General features: G+C 38.5%; 1 protein-coding gene across 2 annotated transcripts in view; it reads left to right on the top strand.

Annotated features, from left to right (window-relative positions):
• Positions 1 to 20,544, top strand: part of RSF1 (remodeling and spacing factor 1) — a 144,578-nt gene extending 124,034 nt beyond the window's left edge. For both annotated transcript variants that reach the window (XM_040630901.1, XM_008707444.2), the window contains exons 11-16: positions 396 to 505; positions 4,974 to 5,041; positions 6,323 to 6,530; positions 8,054 to 8,274; positions 10,582 to 10,770; positions 12,964 to 20,544. In XM_040630901.1, the coding sequence (XP_040486835.1) occupies positions 396 to 505; positions 4,974 to 5,041; positions 6,323 to 6,530; positions 8,054 to 8,274; positions 10,582 to 10,770; positions 12,964 to 13,529 (1,362 nt within the window). In that variant the 3' untranslated portion in view covers positions 13,530 to 20,544. The remainder of the gene's footprint in view (positions 1 to 395; positions 506 to 4,973; positions 5,042 to 6,322; positions 6,531 to 8,053; positions 8,275 to 10,581; positions 10,771 to 12,963) is intronic.
• Positions 20,545 to 26,711: the final 6,167 nt, after the last annotated feature.

The raw sequence follows: 26,711 nt of genomic DNA, 5'->3' as shown, positions 1-26,711 counted from the left end.
TTCCTTCATCATCATGCTTCTTTCTTTTTCTAAATCCATTATTTCATTGATTCAGCATATCTTCTGAATATCTTCTATATGTTAAATTTAATTATTTGTTAAAAAATTTCTCATTGGAGAAACTTCATCATGATTGTTTTAAAAGAGGTAATTATAAACTCACAGAAACGTAAGAATTTTAATACGGAAGGGCTTCATCCTTTGATCACCAGTATTCTTTTTAAATCTCTCTACTTAGTGTTGCCATATTCATTCAGTTTTAGGGGGTGGGATCACCTCACTTTTTCACATCTTTCACATGTCCTGCCTAGCCAGACATTAGAAAACTATTAATTCCAAGAAGCTTTTTTTTCGTCCTAATAACCTGTATATTCATTATCATATTTTTAAACCAGGAGCCAGATTTTTCTGAAGATCATGAAGAAAAGAAAAAAGATTCGAAAAAATCCAAAGCAAACTTACTTGAAAGGAGATCAACAAGAACACGGAAATGTATAAGTTATAGGTATGAAATAATGTGGAAATGGTTACAATAAAAGAATGTAAAATATTTTTTAAATTATACAATATGACCCAAAAGTATATGCTTTTCCCTTCCTAATGATCATTAGTGGTTATATATTTTTATATATATGTGTGTGAGTGTGTGAGTGTGTGTGTGTGTGTATATATATATATATATATATATGTATGTATGTATATATTTATTTATTTATTTACTATCTTTAGATTCATGCAGTTTTAGAGCAGCCAGCATGATCTTTTTCAAAACGTAATTTGCTCATGTCATCCTCTTCTGCTTAATATACTTTGTCAGATTTCTGTAGCTCTTGGGATAAGGATCGATGCCTCTAACAAGGCCCCTACAGGCAGCACAGTCTGCTCTGTACTCAGCTTTTCAGCTGCGTCTCAACCACATTTTCCCTCACTCTGTCATTATCAGCCATAGTCTTCTTTCAGCTCCTTTGCACATGCTGTTTACTCTACCTAGAATTTCCCTCCTGTTTTCACCTTGTTAACCTTCTCTTGATCAAATCTATTATATGCCCTCATAGCAACCAGTTCTTCTCTTTGAAAGCATTTGTCATGGTTGTAATAATTGTGATTTTAATTATTGAATTAATATTTCTCCCCCCTCAACGGGACTATCAGCATGAAGGTAAGGACCACATCTGTTTTACACATTCTTCTGCCCTTTGCGGCTAGCATAATGCCAGCAAATAGTAAGTGCTCCAAAAATGTCTATTGAAAGAATCTGCCACCAGAAATACGAGAGAGGGAGAGGGAGAGAGAGAGAGAGATTTTTCCAAGGTCACTCTGTTAGTAGCTAAACCTACACTAAAATCTTATCTTCTGAATGTCTGGTGTTCTTTCCACTAAACCACTTGTCTTACTCAAATAATAAGTAAGTTATATTTTAATTATTTTAGATCATTATTTGACCTGTGGTCTTAGACAACACCAAAACAGTCTTTAACTTAAATAATTAGATGAGGGGGTGCCTGGGTGGCTCATTCGTTAAGTGTCTGCCTTTGGCTCAGGTCATGCTCCCAGGGTCCTGGGATTGAGCTCCACATTGGGCTCCCTGCTCGGTGGAAGCCTGCTTTTCCCTTTGCCCTCCCCCCGCTTGTGTTCCCTCTCTCGCTGTCTCTCTCTCTGTCAAATAAATAAATCTTTAAATAAATAAATAAAGGTGAAATACAAAGTTGATTTTATAGAAGTTTGTGCTTGCTTCTTGTTTATGAACTTTCATCAGTAATCATGGAAGGGTTTCCATGTGTAGTTTGCTGCTGTCATTAATGGTTAAAACTGTAAAGTGCAGTAAGATTAGTAAGAGTAATATCCTTAATACGTGCAAGAACGGTATCCATCTTATTCTTTAAAAAAAAAAACAACTGAAAAATAAAGTACCATTTTATATAAAATCATCATAACTAATGAAATCAGAGCCTGCTGATGGAAAGCGCAAGTGTCAAGTCACTTCTGCCGTAATACAACATACGTATTTCTAAAAATTGCCGTGCTGTGTAAAATCACACAATATAAGCCACAGGGATTGTGGGAAATATCGGGGTAGGGCCACACTCAAAAATTTCATTAGTGACTATTTGTTTTTAAAGATATGAATGTAAAAAAAACAGTAACATTTGACACATGTTAAATGGTTAACAACTAATATAAATACTACACTAACTACGACATTGTATGTTGAAAAATCCCTGAAGTTTGTCTGTAGGAGTGGTTGTGAGGTGGGTCGCGATTTGTAAGTCGTTGTGTGGTGGTAGGAGGAGGGTTATTCGAAATCAACCGGGAAGTTGTAGATGCAGGCGGCTCCAGCTTAGAGCACAATGAGGAGCGGAGGTTGCTGGCGGATGTTTGAGGTGTGTATAGTACGCATCGTGTGTATGCCTGTGTTCTGGGCGCCGTTTTCTACATTTACCTAGTGTTTCTCATGAGTAAGATTACTGAAAGCAAGTATAAAATACACATTATGCTTGAATTATTTCCTAATATGTCAGTCCTGTTCTAACAATGTACAGTTTCAGAACCAGCCTTACAGTAGAACCGTATTATCTTTCAACCTTGATGTTAGTTGTGGTTGTTAAAAGAAGGAGAGATTTACTGTCAGCATTTCATCCTGGATGTATACCCAGAAGTGGGATTGCTGGGTCTTATGGTACTTGTCTTTTTGTGTTTTTTTGAGGAACTGCCATGATGTTTTCCATGGCAGTTGCACCATTTTGCTGTCCCCCAGCAGCATATAGTTTCCAGGTTTTCCCCATCCTTGCCAACACTTGTTGGCTTTGGAGGATTTATGGTGACCACCGTAGCGGTGTGACCACCGTGGCGGATGTGAGGCAGTATCTTGTGGGTTCGATTTGCATTTCTCCAATGGCTGTTGATGATGAGCATCTTTTCACGTGCTTGCCGGGTGTTTATATGTCTCTTGTCATTTTTTCTTTATTTCTGCTTCTTAATACTTTTTAAAAGAAATTTAGCTGAGAGACATTAAGAGAGTCCTTCATATGCTTTCCCTAATAAGTTTTACTCCTCATATTTAAGCTCTAAATACACCTAGAATTTAATTTGTACATGGGTGCAATGGGATTATTGTGAGTATAAAGTGTAAAGCACTTAGTAAAGTATTACCACAGAAAGAGGACAAAAAAGAATTTCATCACCATTATCATTTAATAATTATTTATCAAATTCTTATTTCTCCTAACAGAGAGGATGACATCAAAGTTGACTAGAGGGAGCATTGGTTTGCGGTACAGAAAATAAGATTATAGTCCTCACCATACCATGTATTACCCATGTAATTTGGAATGGTCCATTTCCCTAGGTCTTGGTTGATGGCGGATTAATGCAGATGATCCCTTCAGCTCTTAATTTATATAACAGTAATATAGAAATTTATGGTAAGATGTATTGTCTGATTCATTTATTTATACCTCATCTAGTTCCCAAAAAGATTTAAGGAAGGCATGTAATCTTACTATAGGGAGCAACTTTTTAAGCATAGCACCAAACATAGAAACAGTAATGGAGGGGCACCTGGGTGGCTTAGTCGTTAAGCGTCTGCCTTCAGCTCAGGGTGTGATCCCGGCGTTCTGGAATCCAGCCCCACATCAGGCTCCTCTGCTGGGAGCCTGCTTCTTCCTCTCCCACTCCTCCTGCTTGTGTTCCCTCTCTCACTGGCTGTCTCTCTCTGTCAAATAAATAAAATCTTAAAAAAAAAAAAAAAAGAAACAGTAATGGAAAGGAGATTTGATTACATAAAATTTAAGAAAGACTCAGAAGCACTTCTGAAAGAAGATAATTTCTTGTAAAGAAATTTTGCAAAGGAGTTAGAACTCAAAAGGGATGCCTTACAAGTTTTAAAAAATTACAGTGAGTTATTTTAATTAGTTTTAATATAGATCGCCACACGTGGCTAGTAATTGCCATATTTTGCATAGTTTTAGACAAGTCACTTTATCCTTTTGGTCCTCTCAGGCCTAAAGTGAAAGGAGTTTTGTATGTGAAGAAATCTTGGGGCGCCTGGATGGCACAGCGGTTAAGCGTCTGCCTTCGGCTCAGGGCGTGATCCCGGCGTTGTGGGATCGGGCCCCACATCAGGCTCTTCCGCTGGGAGCCTGCTTCTTCCTCTCCCACTCCCCCTGCTTGTGTTCCTCTCTCGCCGGCTGTCTCTATATCTGTCGAATAAATAAAATCTTTAAAAAAAAAAAAAAAGAAATCTTGGGGATCATCTAGACTTGTCTTCTTTAAATTGGGGGCAATGGCCCTTGTGAGAAAAAGTACTTTTACCTAGTTCTAAAATTCTGACCATCTGTATGTGGATTTTGATAATAACAGTAATATAATCTCCGATGACAATAATAGTGTAGTTCTCACACTTCCTGTTATTTCTGGAACATGTATTCAACTTACTTTGCTGCGTGATTTCTGTGTGGTTAGAGGTTGGCAAACTATGGCCTGCAGAGCAAATCCCAGCTCACCTCCAGTTTATGCAGACATAGCCCATGACCTAGGAATGGTTTTTATACTTATAAATGATCGAAAAAAGCATCAAAAGAAGAAAATCTTAGGACGGTTACATGAAATTCAGATCCCAGTGGCCATAGATAAAGCTCTGTTGGAACTTGGTTATCTACGGTGGCTTTTGCGGCACAGCGGCAGGGTGGAGTGGCTGCGACAGTGACGGTACAGCCTACAAAGCCTAAAATAGTTAGTTTAGCCCTTTACAAAAATAGTTGCTGATGCCTGGTATAGATGATCTTTGAAAATGAGTTAGATACTGATTTACAGAAGAAATGGAGATTAACAGGAGTGAAGTGATGTAGTCCAAGTCACACAGTCCCGAAGCGGCCAAGAGCATTTTTATGTTCAGGCCTTTTTCATTTCAGAGGCAACCCCTCCTAACCCATGTACCAGGACAGGCTGTGACGTGATTGTTGCATGTATTTTAGATTTGATGAATTCGATGAAGCAATCGATGAAGCTATAGAAGATGATATCAAAGAAGCTGATGGAGGAGGTATGTGTTTATCATTCCCTCTTCTTCAGTGACTTGGCCAGTAAGTTAGCTTAACATGCCCCGATCGGGGCACCCGGCTGGCTCAGTCAGTACAGCACGTGACTCTCGCTCTTGGGGTCGTGAGTTCGAGCCCCACATTGGGCATAGAGATTATTTTAAAAGCAAAAAAACGATGCTGATTAAAGCAGTAAGCATATATATATATATATATATATATATATATATATATATATATATATATATATATATATATATATATATATATATATATATATATATGCATTTTTTTTAATTCTCTACTGATGTTAAATGTCTGAGATTAAAAATAATTTGTGGACATAGTGTCAGTGTGTAGACTCAGATCTTACTAATTACTTTCCAAGTAGTTTTATGACCTGATAAAAAATGTAAATGTTCCTCTATAGATTAAAAAATTTACTTCTGCTTCCAAATAGAAAACCCACTTAAACTTTCTTGTTGTTTAGATCACTGCTGCTACAAAATCTTAAACATTATGGATCATCCGAATAGCTTTAGATCAGCCTTTTAAAAATCAGTTTATTAATTTCATAGTCTTTAACAGATGCCATAAAAACAGAAGGATTTGAAGGTAATTTAATGCAAGAGCAATGTAGAGAATTACCAGTGCTCTGGTGTGGAACACTGTGGTTTCCATTAGTACTTTGGAGAACTCTGAAGAGGATTAGCAGTAAATAGGCTGTCTGAAGAAGTCACCAGCTTTTCCAGGGCTCTGCACCTTATTTACAGCTTTGCTACGGGATTCTCACCTTTTCTGTCCTGCACACACAGTTAAACGAAAACGGATTGGTCTCTCTCTAAAGCCATGTCCAAAAGACAACTTTGAAGAAGAGTTTCTTGAGTGATTGCTAATAGGTATGAGGTTTCCTTCGAGGTTGATGAAAATGTTCTGGAATTTGTTAGTGGTGATGGTTGCACAACTTTGTGACTACTGAAAACCTCTGAACTATACACTATAAAAGGGTGAATGTTATATAGTGTGCAAATTATATCCAACTTTTTAATCTGTACGTGGTGAACTTCCACTTAGTAGACTAAACACATGCAAAAATTCTCATGATGAGAGCTCTGTCAGCTGAAGTTGTGAGAAAACTTACTTGTAGGAAAAAAATAAATGAGCCGCTAAGCTTGAACAAGGACAGTTCTAGATATTAAAGAGAAGCTTTTAATAAATGTGCCGTCGTTTCTCTTCCTCCCTCCCTCTGTTCCCCTTATTGCCCTCCCTCCCACCCCTGAACTCAGGAGCCGGCCGAGGAAAAGATATCTCCACCATCACAGGCCACCGTGGGAAAGACATCTCTACTATTTTGGATGAAGAAAGAAAAGAAAATAAACGACCCCAGAGGGCAGCTGCTGCACGCCGGAAGAAACGCCGGCGACTGAATGATCTGGACAGTGACAGCAACCTGGATGAAGAAGAGAGTGAGGATGAATTCAAGATCAGCGACGGGTGCGTGGCCTGCCAGCCGATCCCGTTCCCTAGAGACAGGCGTAAATGGGGCTCGCAGAGGAAGCTTGGCCATGCTGTGATGGCGCTTTGGTTCTTTGTGCACAGGGACGATCTCTTTTTGTTTTCAGGCTATTTAAAACATATTCAGGAGTGCTGATCTTGGTTCTTTTTAGATCAAAACAAAGTAGGTTTATGGTTGTTGAATATTTAATACTGTATTTAGATTTTATTAACTGGAATCAAGCATTCATTTGCTGTGCATCTCTGTGCCACCTTCCGCCAACATGTCCATGAGAGGTTCCTAGTCAAATGTGCGAATTGGACAAGCACAGGTAATTAGGTACTATTCGCTGGTGACCCACAGAGGTTTTGGTTGGGGCAGGTAATCCAGTATGGAGGATTGGGAAGGATTTTCCCGCAGAGCAAGTGTTGAAATAATACTGCAGAGTTTCTCCTCTCAGATTGTTAGTGGGAGAAACAAACGTGTGAACCACAAAAAAGTCATTCTGTGTGATTGCTACTAACATGTAGGTAAAGCCTAAGTTAGGGTATAAAGGAAGAGTCTGATAAATTTAGGGAGTTCATGGAAATCCTTAGAGTTTAAATAAAGCTTGATCTGAAATTTGAAGAATGAAAAATGGGGCAAATCAGTGAGTTTGAGATTCAAAGCAGGATGAGAAAGAGGGCATCCTAAGAGCAGTCACATGTCCGAGGCAGCAAGGCATAAGACTTCATGGAATATTTAGGAAACTCCTGGTATGTCAGGGTAGCAAGAATATGGGGAAGAAGTAAAGAGTGCCCTGCTGGAGATGCGGCTAAAAGATGAAAAGGGACCAGATGATGGAGTGATTTGTTTGTCATGCACGGGAATTCGGACTCTTCCTCTGAAGATGATGAAAGCCCATGGATGGGTTTTAAGCGTCACGCTAATGAAGTTTATGTTTCAGAAAAATTCATCCTGGCGTTCCTTTGGAGGCTAGATGGAGGGGAAATGAGTCTAGAGACTAGAGGGACTCCCTGGGCAATTGCTATGGTGGTTTAGGTGGGAGAGGAGTGCCCGACAGAGAAGGGATCAGGTTTGAGATATTAAGAGATTTTAGATTCTATAAGATTTAAGAGATTGACTCAGAGAGGGGCTAATAATTGATTAGATAATGAGAAATGAAAAGGGAGAAATTAGGAAGAATACCAGGTTTCTGGTTTGACTTACTGGATGGGTAAGAGTTCCAAATATAAGGCTCGGAGACAGAAGAGAGGAATAGGTGGGGAAATAATGAGTTCTCTTTGGGACGTGTTAAATTTAAGGCATGTGGGGGACATCCCAAAATGCCAAAATCAGCATCAGTTCATCTTCTTAACTCCTCCTAAGAGAAGAATAGATGGCAAAACCTTTCTCCATTTTCTTAACAGACAAATTGATAAATTATCCAGGTGTTTTATATTAACCATTACTGAATGATTCACTGGACTTGTTAGAATTTGAACTCAGAATCATAATAATTCATCTGATTTCTCTTGGACAGATCTCAAGATGAGTTTGTTGTATCTGATGAAAACCCAGATGAAAGTGAAGAAGACCCACCATCAAACGATGACAGTGACACTGATTTCTGTAGCCGGAGACTGAGGCGACATCCTTCCCGGCCAATGAGGCAAAGCAGGCGTTTGCGGAGAAAGACCCCAAAGAAAAAGTACTCTGACGATGATGAAGAGGAGGAGTCTGAGGAGAACAGTAGAGACTCTGGTAAAAATAACTTATACCCGTATCACACCAACTCAGTTCTTAGAACTTCTGTAGTTTAGAGTTCTTAAGATAAAATTTCATTCATTGGTAATATAAGCTTTCTGATAAAACTTTGAATTCTCTTTTTATGACTCACTAGTAACTTAAGTTTTGCACAGAAAGCACATCTAAGAAAATAAATAGAGATGGATGTGTTAACTGGATAGCAAATTCATTTAGGATTATGATGAAATCTTTTGGTGCAAAGTTTCCATGCCCAGACTTTATGTTCATAGTGTTTCTTTGGAATCGTTCTCAATATGCTGAGAACATTTTTCTCAGGTATCTAGCAGTTGGAAAGAGAAGGTTCACCAGTTATTTCTAACACTTACATCACTATCAGTGAGTGCTTCATTTTTTATAAATTAGCAATAGTTGATGTTCTTATATTTTATGCTGATCCCTATTAACTGAATAAATCGTGACAGGCACAGCATCTAAAGAGCAGATAGGAGTACCTCATAGAATTGGCAGCTAGGTAGCTGTCCTGTCACTGAGGAAACGTCACAGCCAGGAAGGAGTATTACATCCTCCACCTGGCTGGGCTTATGGGTCTTTTGTTTCATGTATCATATAACCATAGTAGAATTATCAGAATTGGGTATTTTAAAACATTGAGGGGCACCTGGATGGCTCAGTTGGTTAAGCGTCTGTCTTCAGCTCAGGTCATGGTCTCGGGGTTCTGGGACCAAGTCCTGCATCGGGCTCCCTGCTCGGCAGGGGAGTCTGCTTCTCTCTCTCCTCCTGCCCCTCCCCCTCCCCCTGTTCATGCTCGCTCTCTCTCAAATAAGTAAAATATTTTTTAGAAAAAATAATAAATAAAACATTGATATACTACTTTATCTAAATAACAGTACAGATTCAGATTTCATCAGGTGTCTCAAAATTGTCCTTTATATCAATTTTTTTCCTAGTCCAGGATCTAATCCAGGAGTACACGTTGCATTTATTCATGTCTCTAGTCTCCTTTAATCTAGAATATTCCTCAAACTTTGTCTTTATTGATTCTGACATTTTTGAAGAATACACAGTGCTTAATTTGTAATATGTCCCTCAGTCAGGGTTTTTTTGTTTCCTGCGATTAGATTCAGGTTATACATTTTCAGCAGGAATATCACAGAGCTAATATTTGTTCTCCAGGTCTCCATTATTTTTACCTTTGTAATTAACAGTAATTTGTAGGCGGGCATTTTGAGACTGTATATATACCATTTCTTTGCAGATGTTTCACCCAGAGTTTTAGCATTCATTGATGATTTCCTGGCCCCATCATTCTTTTTATATTTATTATTTGGTGTTCTTTAAGCAAGCGCTCTCCCTTCTCCCCCATACATTTATTTCTTTGTATCAGTACGTACTTATGGATTCCTATTTTAGTCTGTGGGTATAATACATTATCATCACTCTGTAGGCTCAGTTTTTCCCAGATTTGGCCGGTAGGGACTCCTTCAAACTGTTTGTTGGTCGGCCATTTTGAAGTGTTTGTTTGAAGTATTTGAAATTCATTAGAGAACAAGGCTGGATGTGATAATTCAGTGGAGTTTGTTAGCACTCCTGAAAAACTGCTCTAACATAATGTCATAGTCTCTTGTTTGCTAATCAGAGATGGTAAGGTTAGTGCTATTTAACAACACTTTGAGAGTTGAAGTATGCTATAGTTAGCAGGTTTTACTTCCATTTGGAAAAAAGCCAAAAATACAACTCCAGTTCTGTACTTCTTTGAAACAGGTTTATCGGTTTTCTGAGACTAGAGATTTTAATCTGTGCAGTACATCGTGAAGTTATAACTGTACCGCACATCTGTACACGTGGGAACAGCAGATTATTTTGCAGTAGAATAGTGACTATCCACCAAGAAGAGCGGCCGTGTAGCTGGCTGGGAAGCTCTAGGTTGAATAAGATAAAGATTGTATAAAACATCTTTTACTCTCAAACATTGGCTGCTAATAGGAAACATCAGTGAGCTTTGGCATTAAAGACCCCTACACATTTACTCCTGCTGTTAAGAGGAAAATAAGAGGCTTGTTAGGGGTGCCTGGCTGGCTCAGTCAGTAGAGCATGCGACTCTTGGTCTCAGGGTTTTGAGTTCGAGTCCCATGCTGGCTGTGGAGCCTACTTAAAAAAAGAGGGAGAGACTTATAACCATTATTACTAATTTAAAAATTGTTATTACTGAACCCTACTTAATAGCTTTACGTTTTTATAACCTAAGCTAATTACGTTTCTCTTTAGTAGACTTAAATTTTGTATTTCTTTTTCCTTGAACAGAAAGTGATTTTAGCGATGATTTTAGTGATGATTTTGTAGAAACTCGGCGAAGGCGGTCAAGGAGGAACCAGAAAAGACAAATTAACTACAAAGAAGATTCCGAAAGTGATGGTTCCCAGAAGAGTTTACGACGTGGGAAAGAAATCAGACGAGTTCACAAGCGCAGGCTTTCCAGTTCAGAGAGTGAAGGTAAGGAGCAGATCTCCAGTTTACAGAAGTTTGTACAAGGCAGCTATAAAGTAAACTCAGGATTGTGGTTCTGTACCATTTCATAGAATTTTGTATAAGCAGTGATATCTTTGAGACAAAATCCATTCTTTCCCGCCTGGTCCCTTTTTATAGTTTAAATAAATGATACTTGATAAGATACTAATTTTTAATGTCTCCACTGTAATTAAACTCTTCATTGAAATAGACAAGTCTCAGAAAATTAAGATCTGAGCAAGGATTCTTCTCCCTTATTATTCACGGCCCTCATTTTGAAATAATCTATGCCCTGCATAACTAAAAGGTTTCAAATACAGGTGCCTGCTGTCTCTTCCCACCTTGGCAGTGAGCTTCGGTTGGTAACTGTTTTATTTCTTAGTACTTCTAGCTATGCTCCATACCAGGAGTGTAGGAAAATCTCTAAAATACGAATTTGTGATATCCATTGAGTCTTGTGGTTATTCCAGTTCTTTTAAATGATTCTAACCCTCACCTTTGCCCCTTTCTTTTTTTACTTATTTAATTCTCCATTATTTATTATCTCCTATGAAGATTTGAAAGATCCTTATCAATTAAGTTTGAGCCCAAGCCAGAAAAGAAAGGGAAAAAAAATGTTTGAACGTGGGAGGCTAAAGAAAGGAGATGAACATCTGATTGTGTGTATTTATCTTCATGTGTCATTAAAGACAAACAAATTCAGTAATTCAACTATTAAAAAAAAGGACTTATTGTACTAGTCACTAGTCTAGGCACTGGGACTAAAACAGTGAACAAAACAGCCAGAAGCATGTAACTCCTGTATGTAACTCTTATTTTAATTAGGGGGAGAGATAATAAACAAGATAAGTAGAACTTATGCTGTATTAGGTGGGGGTCAATGCTATGGAGAAGAATAAAGGAGAAGGAAGAGTTGGGTTGGGAGAGTCGCTGGGGTCTCATAGGGCACCACAGGAACACCTCACTAAGAAGACCGCATTTGAGTAAAGACCTGACATAATGTTGGGTGTGTGTGGTGCATTTATCTGAAAGAAGAGTGACACAGGCAGATGGAGCAACTAACGTGAAGGCCCGGAGGCAGGTTTGTGCCTGGCTTGTTCGGGAACAGAGAGGAAGCCAGGGTGGTTGAAGGAGAATGAGTGAAGGGAAGAACTGCACAGATGATGCAGAGACCAACAGGGGTCCCATCACGAAGAGCAGTAGTCCGCAACTACAGCCCACCTGTTTGTGTAAATACTTTGTAAATCAAGTTTTATTGGACCAGCCACGCCCATTTTTTCTTACATATTGTCTGTGGCTTCTTTTACGTAAAGTTGAGTAGTTGTAATAGAGACTTGTAGGGCCTGCCCTTTAAAAAACAAAACAAGCAGATTGCCAAGATTATAGCTGTATTTTGAAGGTAGACTCAGAGGATTTACTGTTTGGTTAGATGGGAGAAAGAAAATACCAAAGAGATGACGAAGCGATTAGACCAGTAGAGTTGTCGGTAACTCAGATGGCGGAGACCAGGGCAGTGCAGGTTTGAGGCAGAAGTGTAGGACCTCGGTTCTGGACACGTGAGGTTTGAAATGCCTGTTTAAAAATCCCAGCATAGATGTCGAGTGGGCAGGTTGTTGATACCTGAGTCTGGAATTTAGGGGTGGCCTAAGACAAGTGTGAGGCATCAGCATACAGAGGCAGAGCCATGAGATGAGGTGAGACCACCTAGATGTAAGTACAGACAAAAAGAAGACATTGAAAGACTACCAAGGAACGGCACTTAAGAACATGGGTTAAGAATTAGCGCAGTGTTTCAGATGCCCGGATTTGGGTGCTCAGTTTAATCTGTCCTTATCAGGAGCTTTACGTGATTCCGTAATTGGAGGGGTAGTGGATAGGAGTTTCTCAGTTTGTGACCACCCTATCTTCATTTAATTTAAGGATCATCGTATTGGTTTTCTAAGAAATCTGATTTTGCTCTTTCCTAAAATCTTAGTTAAAAAAGACACTATGGATCGTTCTGTTGATTATTGCAGGCCTGAGAGGAGAGAGAAATCAGGCCGGTTATTGGAGGGAAATACGAATGCACGGGCAAGTCTGAAAGCAGGACATGGGGTGAAATGTGGGGAGGAATAGGAAAATTACTTACATCTGTTATGGCTAACTGTGTCGATGGCTTAAATGTGCTGTTTATTCTAGAGAGCTATATGTCCAAGAACTCTGAAGATGATGAGCTAGCTAAAGAATCAAAGCGCTCAGTTCGAAAGCGGGGTCGAAGCACAGATGAGTATTCAGAAGCAGATGAGCAGGAAGAAGGCAAACCATCTCGAAAACGGCTACACCGGATCGAGACAGACGAGGAGGAGAGTTGTGACAATGCTCATGGAGATGCAGATCAGCCTGCCCATGACAGCCAGCCCAGGGTCCTGCCCTCCGAACAGGAGAGCACCAAGAAGCCCTATCGGATAGACAGCGATGAGGAAGAGGACTTTGAAAATGTAGGCAAGGTGGGGAGCCCTTTGGACTATAGCTTAGTGGACTTGCCTTCCACCAATGGACAGAGTCCTGGCAAAGCCATTGAGAACTTGATTGGCAAGCCAGCTGAGAAGCCTCAGACCCCCAAGGACAACAGCACAGCCAGTGCGAGCCTGGCCCCCAATGGGACAAATGGCGGGCAGGAGGCAGGGGCACCAGAAGAGGAGGAAGATGAGCTTTTAAGAGTGACTGACCTTGTTGATTATGTCTGTAACAGTGAACAGTTATAAGACTTTTTTTCCATTTTTGTGCTAATTTATTCCACGGTAGCTCTCACACCAGCGGGCCAGTTATTAAAAGCTGTTTTATTTTTCCTAGAAAACTCCACTACAGAATGACTTTTTAGAAGAAAAATTTCAACAAACCCTGAAGTCTTTCTGTGAAGTGACCAGTTTTGAACTTTGACGATAAATAATTGCTGTAAATTCCTTTTGATTTTCTTTTTCCAAGTTCATGGTCCTTGGTAATTTCATTCATGGAAAAAAATCTTATTATAATAACAACAAAGATTTGTATATTTTTGACTTTATATTTCCTGAGCTCTCCTGACTTTGTGAAAAAGGGTGGATAAGAATGCATTCCAAATCTGTGAGGGCCCAAGACAATTAGGGGTGGGAGAAAGCACTTGTGCTTTAGCTTTTTCATATTAAATATATATTATATTTAAACATTCATGGCATAGATGATGATGATGACAGACTGTTTAAAAGTTCCAGTCTGTATTGTTGCAGTTTGAGAACTGTAGATAACATCATACATAAGTCATTCAGTAACAGCATTCATGATATCAACTTGTTTACTATTGGAGATAACCACACTTAATAAAGAAGAGATGGAGAAAGCACCATCATTAAAAACTCGAACCTGAGTTTCTGTTATAGCGGAGTTTCTTGTTTAAAAAAAAAAATCATCTGAAAAACATTTGTACAGTAAAATGTATAATGAAGCTTTGACAACCAGATTGTGCTAGCAGCAAATTTTTTTAAGCAGCTTTATGCAGTGGTGATGAGGTGGCCTCTAATATCCTATCAATGGAGAGTTATTAGTGAAATAAGTGTGGTCTTTCCTTAGGCCCAGGTGGACTGTAAACTTGGCAGATAGTGTAACTCTTGTCTTCTGGCCACTTGATATTTAAATATCTGAAATATCCCATTTTGAGAGAAATACATCTATACATAACATACATGAAGAGATGCTAAGCTGACAGCGGTATTTTAGCACATTTGATGACGGGGAAAGGATTTTCAGGTGAATTTTAACTGGTCTATTCTTGCCCTTAGTATCTACTTCAAATTGAAGTCTACAAACAAAGCAGTTCCTTTGGGAGGTTTTTAGTTTGAGTTTTAGCATGTATGTGTGTGTATATGTGTGTGTGTGTATGTGTGTGCGTTGGAATTTCCTATCTGCCTGGATATATTAGCAGGGTTTGAATGTAGTTTTGGCCTTTGGCCATTAGACTTCTAATAAAATTCATGAATAGTCACACAACCAACCTAGAGTTGATTGAGAACCGCCAATATACTTAATGGGCATGACATCCATTTCAAACATCTCAACACTTTAATGAAAGAGAAGCCCTTTGTTTCAAGAAAAAGGGGTTTATAACTAAATATCTAACATGTAATTGACACTAAAATATGAACTTTGTCTTATTTAGTTACTGTTACAGCTGTAAAATTTCAGGCAGAGCCATAAATAACATTGTATAAAGTGTAGCACTTGTGATTAAACCTTGCCTGTCAAATTCTGAAACCTTCAGCCATTACTTCTGTGAATACTTTTGCCCTGGGATTTGGGTTTTTCTGTTCCGGTGTTGTGTCTGTTGCCGGCAATGGACACACCATATCTGCTGCTGGCCCAAGGAACTTTGTTAATTTTTCTTTCCAAATTAAGCATTATATGTGCTAGTCAGTGTATAGTAAAGCACTTCTCTTTTTTATTATTAAAAAGCTGGCATTAGACTTGCATTATAAATACCTCTCTAGAAACTTTATACTCCTTTTCCTTCCTCAACAGGTGTTGCCCTTAAATCTTATCTTTTGGCCTTGAAAGTTTATAGCTGTTGTTTTTCATTTGTTGGTTCTTTTGTTTGTTTTGTTTTGTTTCACTTTAGTTGTGTAGTACCTGCCCATTAATATTTTTGCTTTGATTCTAGCAATGTATATGTATCTGTATAAAAAATAAAATAATGAAAGCAGCCTAAAAATAGGATGCACCAATAGCATGTGGTTCCAAGCAAGTTGTGATTTTTATTTTGAGACAATGTTCCACTGGAAGGGAGGGAAGGGCTTACACTTATAGACAGTAGAGCAGGGTTACGTAAGGAGCCATATTCACGTACCAGGCCTCCTTTCTAGCCAGGTTCGTTCATTTGTTTGAAAGTCAGGTAAGAACGTTAGTTAGCCTTTTTAACTATCTAACAGGCAGGCAGTAGAAGGATTCCTACTAGTGCAAGGTAAGTGGTTAGAATGTGCGGGCGGCCTCCCCTGCCCCCGTTCTTCCTCTACCATTTTAGTCCCGCAGCTGGGTAAAGCCACTACCGTATAGAAACTCCCACGTACGCTGTCTCTACCTCTGGACACACCAGCTCCTGCTTCCACCACTCTATAGCTAAGCAAGTGATAAGAAGTATCCAGTGGGGTAGATTATTTATTTTACAGGATGCCTAATGTGAAATAAAGGAGTTCTTTTTACCCTTCTCCTACAGAGAGCAAAAGGTCATTGTTATCATAGTAAAGACTGAGTATTCAACTTAGCATAGGTCCCACTGACATGGGTTATGATACCACTTTTGCTGCCTATTAATTTACCGAACTTGAACGAAGTCGTTTGTGAACTTGATAATCAATGTCTGCCTTCTAACCTTACATTCTGATTAAGCCAATTAACCGTTTCATCTACAAAGAGTGCAATCCAAGCAGCTGAACTTACAAATTATTATGCAGACAGGTTAATTATGGGCGATTAAATGTTGAACAGTTCAAAACCAGTTCTGCTGCTTGGTGATTAGATTTAGTCCCTCATAAAGTCTTGTGTTCACTGAAATATTAACTGAACAAGTTTTGAAGAACTTAAAAAAAAATGTAGGAAAAAGTAAATGTCCTGTATCCAAAGGTACAATTCAGTCATTAGGAACTGGACAGAGCATAGGAAAGCAGCAGCTCATCTAGAGTTTAGAACATCTTGGTCCTTAGAGTACTATCCGTGGGCTTAGATCCATCCGGAGCTGCCATATAATGGAGTCCTTTAATACTTTAAACCTTTTTTGCAGTACAGGCGGACTCCCAATGTCATATTCCACAGGCTAGCACATGTATTAAGGGGAGATGTAGTTTAGTGTGCAGAATGTTTAGTTTGCAATTCTGTAAAGGTTTGAAAACTAGCCAAATTAAAATATATGAAAGGAACTCAGACTGAAAATACACATTTTGTTTTTGTAGACTTGTGTCGATGAAATAGGGTGTAGTGTAAAACATTTTCCATTGTTGGCACATTATTAGAGAATGATGGCAGAGAGCTTTTCAAGAGTTTACCTGATACATTGAGGTTGGGTTTCCTTGACACATCTTTTTCCAGTGGGTCAAGGTTGCAGATGCAGAGAATAAAGAGGAGCTTCATTTAGAATAAATTGATGTCTACTGATAGTCTTTTATATATATATATATATGACCTGCCAAAGAACCAAGGACTTTGAATGCTAAAGAAGTTGTTGTGAAAAACATTTTTAAACAAATGCATTGTAAAAGGATATTACAAACTCCAGTTCTCACTTTTTTGGTTGATAGATCCATCCCATAGTATGCATCTGAGCAACATATATATACTAAGAAAAATGTAGGCGTGTACTTGTTTAGAGGTAAAATGGTGGGAAAATGTTACCAGTTTTTAAATGGGATTGATGGAATTTACTTTGTCACAAAGAATGCCTCTTTAGCTTATGTTTGTGGGGATGAGTGACGTTAACCACACGCTAGTTCTACCATATAACTGGAAGGAACCCAATGAACCTGTAAGTTGAATATTCAGAAGAAGTTGGGAACTCTGCCCTGCACCAACACAGTGAAACAGGTCCATGATGGCCTCACAGCTATAGAACCACGTATTCAAAGACCCAGATCTTGTTTTAAAATAGAACATACATATATGTATGTATATATATAAGTTAATATGTGTATACATACTTTAGATGTTAGGAGAAATTAAAAATGAACCCTTTGAAATCATTAATTGACATTGTAAAAAGACATAAGACAAATAATTGTGACTGATGTGAAATTATGAACATTGAATTACAGAAAGTCTAGAGAAAAACAGTGAAATTCCTCTTCTTGGTTTGATATTCTAAAAAAATATTCCTGGTTCACCAAGAAGTAAGAATGCCAAGACTGCTATCTGCTATAATCTACCTAGTCCTCTGCTTAATATTGTTACTAAGCCTTCTTAGAATAAAATCCATTCCTATTTTATCCACCATTCCCAGTGTGTACCTGTAAACCTGCTTTGCAAGTGGCAGTTCAGCTGCTGATTTTCTTATTTTTATACCAATCCCAAAAGACAAGGCCCTTTGCTATCAGTGTATTTAAACTGGGTTACTGTGTTATGTGTACACTTAATAATTTGTTTTCAAGATATTTCACTTCAATTATCACTTACCATTTTTTGAGTGCCAAGAATTGCTAAGTAACTATGTAACATACATTGAAGAGAGAGTCATTCCCCAGTAAGCAAGCAATCTTCATAAGCCAAACTGTAGTGTGCTTGGTATATAACCACTTTATATGTATACTCAATACTTCTTTTATTCATATAAACCCTCTCAGAAATTGATTAGAATAGGACTCCATTAGTGGATTTTTTCCCCTTATTTTGGTCATGTGAGCTCAATTTTTTTTTTCATTTTATATTTATACAGTTTCATTCTGGGAAATGCTGCAAACCCAATTCTGGCACATTGTGATTTCAATTAATGAAAATGTTATTTTTATTTTAATAACTTTTAAGATATATCTATCCTATGCATAAGTTATACGAGAGGGCATAACAAATTATTAGACGAATAGAAATTTATTAATTAAGCTCCTTAGACATTTTGAATGAGAAAAAACATTTAAAGGAACTACATTTGTGTTTTTTGCCAAACCGGTACAAGCTAGTAAATGCACTAAGGACTGAGTGACCTGCCTTGTTCATTTTGCCACTGGATGATGTAAGTTAAGAATGGAATTGTTAACCCTAATTATATATTTTCTTGACTTTCATCACTTTCTAAAGAAATCTAATTTAAGTGTTTGGGGTTTTGTTTGACCTGTATTTATTGAGTTCTGGTCATAGACCAGGAGCTGCATGTCATGCTTATGGATGGCCAGAACACAGTCATTGGGATACTTAATGGCTCAAGACCTTCTGAATCATTTAACTTATTTTGTATGTTGCAAAAAAAAAGTTTATTTTGCTTGAGAGTCACATTTTTTATATAACTGTACAGCTTTTAAGGGTTGGGAGGTGGAAAAATACCCTAAAATAGGATGTAGATTTTTACAATTGTGTTTATGCTAGAACATCTACAGGTGCATTATGTAATTAAACCTAAAACTGTTCAAAAATTTGTGCCATGGTCTTTTTCATTTTCCTGCCCTTTAGCAGAGTTGGTGCATGTCAATACTGCTATGTGGACAAGCCTTGGAATTAGGCTAATAACCCTTATTTCCAAAGCTTTAAGGTCACTGCATGAACACTATGCACAAACACATATAGACACACACATAGACACACATATAGACACATACATGTGCACACATGGATCTAGTTTATATTAGTGTAAATGAATTTTCAATTTCGGAACAGCGATAATAGCCTAAATTTGGCAGTTAACAGCATATTACAGTGTGTGATTTTCGTGATGCCTAACTAGGGTATTCTCAATGTTGGTCTGGTGTTTTGTTCTCTTAGCAAAGTAGCTTCTTGATAAGTATCTGAATTGCAGCTTGCCCAAACCTGCCAGGAGGTTTTGTGTACACTTTGAAAGGGAGTGTCCCCAGCTGGGACAGGCGGGGCGGGTTGGGCAGAGCTTGGTTTCTTTTCAGTCTGTGAAAGAAGGGAAAACTAGCATTGCTTGATTTGGTTCTTGCTATTCAGTAGACTTAATGCCACAGGAATATTTTTCTGCTGGAAGGGATATCAGATTCAAATTCCAATTCTCTCCACATTTGATGAAAAGTGTCTTTAAAGCTTGTACAGTTGCTGAGTCTAGCAGTCTTTTACATGGCACATTTTACCATAACTTCTATTGACACCAGTATGTTTGCCATCTGGTAATTTTACAAGCCTAACTCCTCACCTTTATAGCACAAGTGTATTCTCATAAAGAATTAAATTCATCCAAGTGTGTCAAAATTTCTATCTAAACTACCTTAATCTATTGTCAGCTAATGTGGGATTGCCAGTTTCTTTGCTAGCTTCATCCGTTCCGAGGAGAAGCCTGGGAATCATGAATTTCCAGGTGAGGAATACAAATTCCAGATAAAGAACTTGTAAATGGTATATGTTAAATTTTCATTTGACTTTAAAGTAATAGTAGCTGAGATTCAGGGAGTATTTGATCAAAATGCCTCTTGGATTTTCAGACATGCTTATATGAAATGCTTTATTTTCCTATGCATAAAAAAAAATTATTCCTGGAATAGGTTCTCAGAATGCTTTATTTTGTTTCTAGGAGATGCGAGCTAAAGCAGAAGCTCCAAGATTAGCATAAAACTGTGGAGGTAATCAGGAACGTGCTGTTAGTCAAATAGGGGAAGCTGGAGTGCTCTCTGCCACATATAATGTACTGCATGTGTGTGTGTGTTGGGGGGAGATTTGAAAACTGGAAATGTGATTCCAATAATGCACAAAGTAAATTTTGTGCATAGAAAATATGGGAATTCCTGGTAGCTTAAAGCTTCAGGGGTCAACTGCAGTGTATGAACACCTAGTGTGTTAGAATTGCAGTGCATAGTTGTTTAAATATAATATTCCTTGTAAGTGACAACCAAAATATGTTGTGGCTGGTGCCAATATTTTTTGTTAATGAAATGTTCAATGTCTCACTACAGTCTGATCAGAACTCTTGGTGTTATAAGCCAGGCCTAAAGCTATTTTATAGCTATTGGCCTAATTGTGTAACTTTTTCTTTCAAAATGTTTTATTATAATACTTCTGTCATTTCTTTCACTTAATATATGTCAATTGTCATAATAAAAAATTTAAATAATTTGATGTATTTAGCATGATGTGTTTGCAAACTTAGTTTATTTTAAACTTCATGGCACATAGAAAGCTAAGAATTTTTTTTAATAATATTTATTTTGTTATATTAGTCACCATACAGAATTTTCAATAATAGTTGATGCAGCCTGAAAATTTTGTCATCTAAGGAACAGATGAATTGTTCTCTACTATCTAGAAAGTAAATTTGCAAGTGTATCCATTTCCCCAAAGTAAGTTTTAAGGCTGTACGCCAGCTAGGTGAATTATAGGTATTAGAAGGCTGTCTTCAGAAAGACTTCTCTTTAGCTTCTAGAGAACTGACACATTAAAGAGGCCTTGGACTTGTTGGTTTGGTGTGGTCCTGTGGGAGCACAGAACTAGAGAGAGAACACAAAAACCATAAGGCAACAGCTTTCGTTTATTCTATGGGAAAACTTTTTTACAGAGTTCTGTAATGATAGCTTTGGGAGTGAATTCTCACCAATGGGGGATGTTTGGGTTTAGGCTGAACTGCCACTTGGCAGGAGTGTAACACATCAACACATTCTAGAAGTGGTTAGACGAGATGACTTTAAGTGGCCCTTCCAACAATCCTGAGTATGAGTCTCACCTACAAATGCTTACATATTCTGGGTTATAGTAAGATTGACAGTGAACTCTCTCTCTCTCTCTCTCTTTTTTTTTTTTACCAACAAACTAGTGGAATTCATCACTATTCGCATTCTGATCAAAAATACTGATTAACTGGGACTCCTGGGTGGCTCAGTCAGTTGAGTGACCGACTCTTGATTTTGGCTCAGATCATGATCTTGGGGTGGTGAGATCCAGCCCTGCATGGGGCTCCACGCTCAGTGGGGCATCTGCTTGAGGTTCTCTCTCTCCCTCTCCCTCTGCCCCTCCCCCTGCTCACGCTCTCTGTGTGCTCTCTCTCCTCCTCTCTAAAATAAATAAATTGGATCACCTGGGTGGCTCAGTCAGTTAAGCAGCTGACTCTTGATTTCAGCTCAGGTCATGATCTCAGGGTCGTGAGATGGAGGTGAGATCGAGCCCCACCCACATCGGGCTCTGCACTCACCTGGGAGTCTGCTTCTCTCCTTCTCCTCCCTTTCCCCCCACCCCCCCAATAAATAAATCTTTAAAAATAAATAAAGTCTTTTAAAGAAAATACTGATTAACTGGGGCACCTGGCTGGCTCAGCAGGTGGAGTATTCGATTGTTTGATCTCGGGGTCATGAATTTGAGCCCCACATTGGGCATAGAGATTACTTTTAAAAAATACTGATTAACTATTTAGGTAAAGAACCTTTTATTTTATTTATTTTATTTTTTTAAGATTTTATTTATTTGACAGAGACACAGTGAGAGAGGGAACACAAGCAGGTGGAGTGGGAGAGGGAGAAGCAGGCTTTCCGCTGAACAGGGAGCCCAATGCAGGGCTTGATCCCAAAACCCTGGGATCATGACCTGAGCCGAAGGTAGACGCTTAACGCCGGAGCCACCCAGGCGCCCCCTAGGTAAAGAACTTTTTATCTATTTATTTATTTATTTATTTATTTTTAGATTTTATTTATTTATTTGACAGAGACAGCCAGCGAGAGAGGGAACACAAGCAGGGGGAGTGGGAGAGGAAGAAGCAGGCTCACAGCGGAGGAGCCCGATATGGGGCTCGATCCCATAAGGCCGGGATCACGCCCTGAGCCGAAGGCAGATGCCCAACCGCTGCACCACCCAGGCGCCCCTGTAAAGAACTTTTTAAATTAGAATCTCACCAAATGAGTGAAAGCTGATATATGCTGACAAGAAATGACAGCTACAGTTCCTCAGTGGTTTATTTGAAATTTTCACTTAAACAGAATCAGTTAAATGGAGGTGACAATGCTGTGGCAGCCTTGAGAGTGTTTAAAGGAGTCTTTTCTGGAGCTGAGAGTGAATCCAGAGAATGGCTGTCAGCCCACATCTCTTTCAGATTATGAGACCAGAGGATGTAGAAGAATTCTTTTCTTTCAAAAACTGAGAATTGGTGTACTATACTGGGACCATTTAGTAGAGGCACAATTATAAAATTGGGTGGCTCTGTCAGTTAAGCGTCTGCTTTAGACTCAGGTCATGATCTCAGGGTCCTGGGATGGAGCCCCACATCAGGTTCCCTGCAGCGAGGAGCCTGCTTTTCCCTCTTCCTCTGCCCCTCCTCCCTGTTCGTGTGCTTGCTCTCCCTTTCTCTCAAATAAAATCTTTAAAAAATAATGAAAATATTATAGTGAAACTAAATTAAATGTTGGGTGAAATGAATGCTTGTATCATTTTGACCCTTCAATGACTTTGCATGAATTCCTTAAGGTCCTAAAAGTCTAAATGAAAATCAAAGAAAAAGAATACTCTAAGGGGATGCGACTTAATGTTTGCAGCATTAGTTTAGCACATGAAGGTAACTAGGAATCTACTAGTTCACAGTATAAGCCACCTATAGCTTCCTTACTGTTATTCTTGGACATTTCAGAGCTGCTTCATCCACACTCAGGCGCTCATCCTTCTCTCCAGCCTGTCTCCCAGAAGGAGGTGTCTCCTGTTTTTGTCACATCCCTTCTGTGTCCCTGATCTGACCCCTTCCCTCTTGCCTCCTAATGATCTTCACATCTCAGTGATCTCACCCTGCTCTCCACCCCTCTATACTCTATTCCTTTCTATACGAACCTCGATCCTTGAAAACAAAAGTGTCACCCTGTCTTCCATTCAATCTGCCTCTCAGATATTTCTTTTCTTTTTAGGTTTTATTTTTTTATTCATAAGAGAGGCAGAGGGAGAAACAGGCTCCCCGCTGAGCAGGGAGTCCAATGTGGGACTGGATCCCAGGACCCTGGGATCATGACCTGAGCCAAAGGCAGACGCTTAACCGACTAAGTCACTAAGGCGCCCTCTCAGATATTTCTTATTTGACTGTCAGTCGTTAAGATAATAAATAGATTATAGAAATATTAAACTTTATTTGAAGACACACTGAAATGTCAGAAATTCCTAAGAGAAACTCTGGGAAACCAGCAGGCTTCTCAGCAGCATACACGAACTCCATCATTAGGAACAACTGTTACAGAAAGCTGAAACTTACAGTAGGGGAGATGTTGTTTTCCTTTTCCCTGCAATTGTTGCCTACCTTTCCGTGAAAATGTCGGTTTTCTTTTCTCTTTGGCATTATTGCCTGCTAGCAGGATACCAGTAATTGCACCATGAACACATGCAATCAAATAGCTCTTACTCTATCATTTGGAGCCAAAAAGTTAGAGGAAGGACTTGATTAATGATGACAAAACCTGATTAGAACCTGTGCTGTCTCTAGTCTGAACCATAAAAGTAAATTTTCTCTATTTCAAGTCTAGTGGGTTTGTTTGTTTTTTTTAAATAAGGACAAATTTTGATGGTAAGTAGGGCTTAAGAGACACAAGCTGGCTCAGTTCTTGAAAACTGGAAAGTTGGCTTCAGATTCAGACTGATGCGGAAGGCAGGGCTTTAACTAAGAGATGTTGTAAGCAGGATCAGGACAGTGCCAAAGAGTCAAGGACCCACAACCAGAAAAGGCATATAAGAGGGGAAGAGAGGGCTCGGAAGCAGTCTTTGCGATGACTGTCCTCTCTGAGACACAGCCACTTCTAATAGTCCGGATGTGCTTATGCAGTGATTTCCAAAACAGAAGTTCTTGTAAATTTCATTTAAAAACCTTTCTTCTTGATTTTTTAAAATTGAGATATAATTCACATACCATAAGAGTCACCATTTGAAGATGTACAATTTAAAGGTCCTTAGTATATTCACAAGGTTGTCATCACCCCCAAAAGAAACCCAATATTATTGGCAGTCACTGACCATCCTTCCCTTCCCCTCAGACCCTGGCAACCACTAATCTACTTTCTGTCTATAGTATTTGCCCATTCTAGACATTTTATATAAATGGAATCATACAAAATGTGGCTTTTTGTGTCTGACTTCTTTCATTTAGAATGTTTTCATGACTTCATCCATGTTTTAGCATGAATCAGTACTGCGTTCCTTTTTATGGATGCGTAATAGTCTACCATGTTGTTTATTCATTCATCTCGTTTACCCATTCATCGGTTGGTGGATATTTAGATTATTTCCGCTGTGGGGCTACTATGAATAATAAGCATTCGAGTACAGGTTTTGTGTGGAAATGTTTTCAATTCCCTTACGTACGTACCGAGGAATGGAATTGCTAGATCATATGGTAACTCTTGTTTCACGTTTTCAGGAACTGCTAAACTGTTTTCCACATCATCTACAGTGTTTTACATTCCAACTGGCAGTGTGCGAGGGTTCCAATTTCTCCACATCAGTAACGCTTATGATTGTTAGTCTCCTAGCCATCCTAGTGGGTATGAAGCGGTTTCTCACTGTGGTTTTGATTTGCATTTCCCTGAAGATTAATGATATTGAGCATCTTCTCATGTGCTCATTGGCCCATTGTTTAACTTCTTTTCAGAAACAACTGTTCAAATCCTTTGCCCATTTTTAATTGGGTTATCTGTATTTTTATTGAGTTACGAGCCCTTTATTTATTATGGATACCAATCCTTACCAAATATATGACTTGACTTGTAAATATTTTCTCCAATTCTTCAGATTGTCTTTTTGCTTTCTTGATGGTGTCCTTTGACACAAAAGTTTTTAATTTTGATGAAGTCCAATTTGTTTTTTGTTTGCTCGTGCTTTAGATGTCATACCTAAGAAACTGTTTGTTGCCTAATATAATATCACAAAAATTTATGTTTTATGTTTTTTTCTAAGAGTTTTATAGGTTTAGCTCTTAAGTTTAGGTGTTAGATTCATTCTGAGTTATTTTTGTATATGGTGTCAGGGAGAGAACCAAATTCATTCTTTTGTGTGTGGCTATCCAGTTATACCAGCACCATTTATTGAAAAACTGTTCTTTCCCTCACTGAATTATTTTGGCTTCCTTGCCAAAATTCAGTAGACCAGAAATGCATGGGTTTACTTCTGGACTCTTAATTTAATTTTATTCCACTGATCTATATATCTATCCTTATGCCAGTACTACACAGTCTTGATTACTGTAGCTCTGTATTAAGATTTTTAAATCAGGAAGTGAGTCCTCCAACCTCTTTTTCTTTCTTTATGACATTATTTTGACAATTCTGGGTACCTTGCATTTCATATCAATTTTAGGTTCAGTTTGTCCATTTCTGTAAAAAAGACAATCGGAATTTTGATAGGGATTGCATTTAATCTGTAGGTCTGTTTTTTTTTTTAATTCCCAAGAGATATGAAAATTACTTACCAAAAAATATATATATACATATACATGAAAGGCCAATAAACACATGAAAATGTGCTTAACACTATTAGTTATCAGAAAAATGTGAATTAAAACCTCAATAAGATATACTACACACCCACTAGAATGGTTAAAATGAAAAAGACTGACAACACCAAATGTTGATAAGGCTATGGAGCCCCTGGATCTCCCATACATTTTGCTTGTGGGAATGTAAAATGGTAAATCCACTTTGGAAACTATTGGCAGTTTCTTAAAAAGATAGACAAACCATCTAGCCTATAATATAGCAATTCCACTCCTAGGTACTTATCTTAAAGAAATGAAAACCTATATCCACACAAACCTATGTATAAGAATGTTCACAAAGCTTTATTCATAATGGCCCAAAACCAGAAACAGCCCTGATGTCCATCAACAGAACAGATAAACTGTGGTATATTCACACAATGGAATATGACTCCGCAATAAAAAGGATCAAACCACTGATTAACAACATGAATGAATCTCAAAAATATCATGCTGAGTAAGAGAGGATTTGCACAAAAGTATATAGTTCCATTTATATATAAAATTCTAGAATAGGGGCACCCGGCTGGCTCACTTGGTAGAGCATGCAACTCTTGATCTCAGAGCTGTAAGACTGAGCCCCACGTTGGATGTAGAGAATACTTAAAAATGAAATCTTAAAAAAGAAATAAAGTTCAGGGCGCCTGGGTGGCTCAGTCAGTTAAACGTCTGCCTTCGGCTCAGGTCACGATCTCAGGGTCTGGGGATCAAGCCCTGTGTCAGGCTCCCTGCTCAGTGGGGAGTCTGCTTCTCCCTCTCTCTCTGCCTCTCTCTCTCTGGCTTGTGCTCACTCTCT

Source organism: Ursus maritimus, unplaced genomic scaffold (genome assembly GCF_017311325.1).
Source record: "Ursus maritimus isolate PB19 unplaced genomic scaffold, ASM1731132v1 scaffold_16, whole genome shotgun sequence".
Taxonomy (NCBI): Eukaryota; Metazoa; Chordata; class Mammalia; order Carnivora; family Ursidae; genus Ursus; species Ursus maritimus.
Note: the sequence above shows the minus strand (reverse complement) of the source record. Positions and strands in the feature narration are given on the sequence as shown.